A 2862-nucleotide genomic window follows, 5' to 3' on the forward strand; every position below is an offset into this window, starting at 1 on the left:
AAAAGCAAATTCCTGCTTTTTGGGGACTTGCTGAAGCGATAATGACAAAACCAGGCTTAAATCACTTTTTAAATACTGATCTTTATTTGCACTGAAAAGTGAGGCAAAGCAATGGTTGGGGATGTTATTATTAACGGTTTTAAACGCGGCCAGTAAGTATAAAAGTAGATCGACGCAATCGCTTGATGTACAAAAGTTGATTAACTGTTAAAAAAAATTCTCGCGTCTTCTTTAGAGGTGGTCAAAATGCAGAGCGGGTGGCCAATCGATAGATCGATTCCACCCACTGTTAACTGCATCGGGTAAAGGGTGTGAGATCAAAGTGCGAGTTTAATTTTCAGCTTCTTCTTGAAGAGAGGCTTCCGTATATGTAGGAATGGTGCCACTGAATCATACGTTTGGTGAGCTCTGGAATGACCGTCTCGATAGCGTCCTGGCGGAACTTCTTGCTCCACAACTGTAACGATTTGTCCGCTGCAATAAAATTAGTGCCGCAGTCGCTGTAGATGTGCGTTACCAGCCCACGTCGACCGATAAAGCGTTGGAGTGCCCACAGAAAATGTTGTGCTGTGAGTCCTGTCACCAGTTCCAAATGGATTGCTTTACTCGCGAGGCAGATGAATACCGCAATGTTGGCCTTGTAGGTGGTGTGACCTTAAAACCTGGAGGACTTGACTTCGATGGCCTCTGTGTAATCCAAACCTGTGGCTTCGAAACCTCGTTTCGGGTTGACCCGGTGAAATGGTAGATCCCCCATTAGTTGTCTGGAGGGTGTAGGTCGATGCCGGAAGCAGGACACACACTGGCGAAGCACTCTTTTGACTGCTTGCTTGCCGTTGACTATCCAGAACTGCTGCTGAGTGACCGCCCAAGTGAGTTGTGTTCCTCCATGCAGCGTGTTCAGATGTGCATTTTTGATGACCATGTCTTTAAAATGATGCAGCTTGGGTAAAATAACGGGCGTGCGTTGCTGAGTGGTGATGTGCAGTGCGTTCCTAAGCCGGCCCCGCATTCTCATGATACCGTCGTCGTCAATAAAGGGAGACAATTGACTGAGCTTATTGTTCTTGGAGAGTGCTTTCAAAGCTTGTTTTTTCGCCAATTCATCAGCAATTGCGTCGCGTTGCACTAAACAAACTATAGTAGACAATGCCTGCGCTAACTCGGTTACTCGTATCGGTCCAATTTGGCGTAGAGTTCCCTTGCATCGAGTATTATGAGCAAGCCTGTGGATGAAAGCGATACAAAATACGAGTCGGTTGTATGAAGAAAACGACTCTATTAGTGAGTCTGAAGTAGAGCAAGTGTGCGCCGTGATGATTTTTGTTGCCTGTTCTGCTAATACGCTGTCCGGTTCTGGAGACATGAGTTTAAGAGTGGGCCATTGGTTTTCAGATTTTTGTAGCCGGTCTGATCCGTTCCACCATAGCTTATGTTGGGCAAGCTGTGCTGGTGCTAAGCCGCGAGTTGCTCAATCTGCTGGATTCTCCTGGGTATGCACATGGTGCCACTGGGAGGAAGAGCTGGCTTCTTGAATGATGCCAATTTGATTTGCCACAAACGTCTTCCATCGGCACGGGTCTCCGTGTATCCAGTAGAGCACAATCATGGCATACAACCAGTAGTGTACTGAAACGGGAATCGTTGGAACGTGGAGCTGTTTCTGAATCCATACTGCCAGTTTAGTGGAAAGGACTGCACCAGAGAGTTCGACTCTCGGTATTGTAAACGGTTTGGTTGGAGTGACTCGATGGCGTGATGCGATTAAGGATGTGGTCGCGGTACCATCCAGGCACACCGCTCTGATGTACGCACCGATGCATATGCAGATGATGATCCATCGCAGAACATATGCAATTGAAGAGGCACAATCTTGCTTAAGTCGAAACCAAACCAACGTGGTACTTTAATCTGTTGTACGTCTGGAAGATGGTCGATGTACTGCTGCCAACGCTCGGCGAGCGAATTTGGCAAATTGTCGTCCCAATCAAGTATACCTTCTGTACCATCGCCTTGTTGAAGGCGAAAGCTCCATACATCCTTTAGTAGAATTTTCGACACGACGATGACGGGTGCTAAAAAACCTAATGGGTCGAAAAGTCGTGCCACGGTGGATAAAATCAATCTTTTAGTCATTGTAGGATTGAGTCGTCATTGCTGGGTTGCCAGTACAATCCCAATGTTCTAATGGCGTCGTTGTTGTCTATTTCAAAGATAGAGTTGTTGCATAAATCTGCTTCGGGAATATCACGAAGTAGATCTGAGTGGTTCGATGCCCATTTACGGAGCTCCATGCCAGCAGAACTGAGAGGGCTGATCTGACATCATTCCGTATTTGAAGAGCACCGGCAATAGTTTCATGGCCGCTTTGCACGCCATCCACGTAAATCTCCCGTTGCAATACCTTATCCGCGAGAGGATAGTTGTGGCGTTCGTCTTTGGCGATCTGATGGATCACACGAATGGCACTGTATGGTGCTGATACGGTTCCGAAGGTGACTGTTGTGAGGCAAAATTCCTTTAATTACCCATTGGAATCGCGCCACTAAATCCGCTGATATTAAGAATCATTTGGATGCATTGCAATGCATCTATACATCTATTGAATATCAGCCACAAACAAGTACCGATAAAAGCGCCAATTGAGAATTACTCCTCCCAAGTCGTTCTGCATGGCTGGACCGATGCATAAGATATCGTTCAATGACTTTCCATTTGTGCTTCTGCGTCGAAAACTACTCGGAGTTTAGTGATGAGGCTTTCTTCCTTCAGGACTGTATGATGTGGGATTGTGCTGCAGGAGACAAGTAGTTGTCCAGTCGCATTGCATTGAGTATGATATTCTTCACTTAAAGTAATATC

At 46.2% G+C, this 2862-nt stretch overlaps 1 protein-coding gene across 1 annotated transcript; it reads right to left on the reverse strand.

The window, feature by feature from the left end:
* Positions 1-655: 655 nt before the first annotated feature.
* LOC122612826 lies at positions 656-1012 on the reverse strand. The gene has a single exon (XM_043786674.1). The coding sequence runs from the start codon at positions 1010-1012 to the stop codon at positions 656-658; it is 357 nt and encodes a 118-aa protein (XP_043642609.1).
* Between the last annotated feature and the right edge of the window lie 1850 nt (positions 1013-2862).

Source organism: Drosophila teissieri, chromosome 2R (genome assembly GCF_016746235.2).
Source record: "Drosophila teissieri strain GT53w chromosome 2R, Prin_Dtei_1.1, whole genome shotgun sequence".
Taxonomy (NCBI): Eukaryota; Metazoa; Arthropoda; class Insecta; order Diptera; family Drosophilidae; genus Drosophila; species Drosophila teissieri.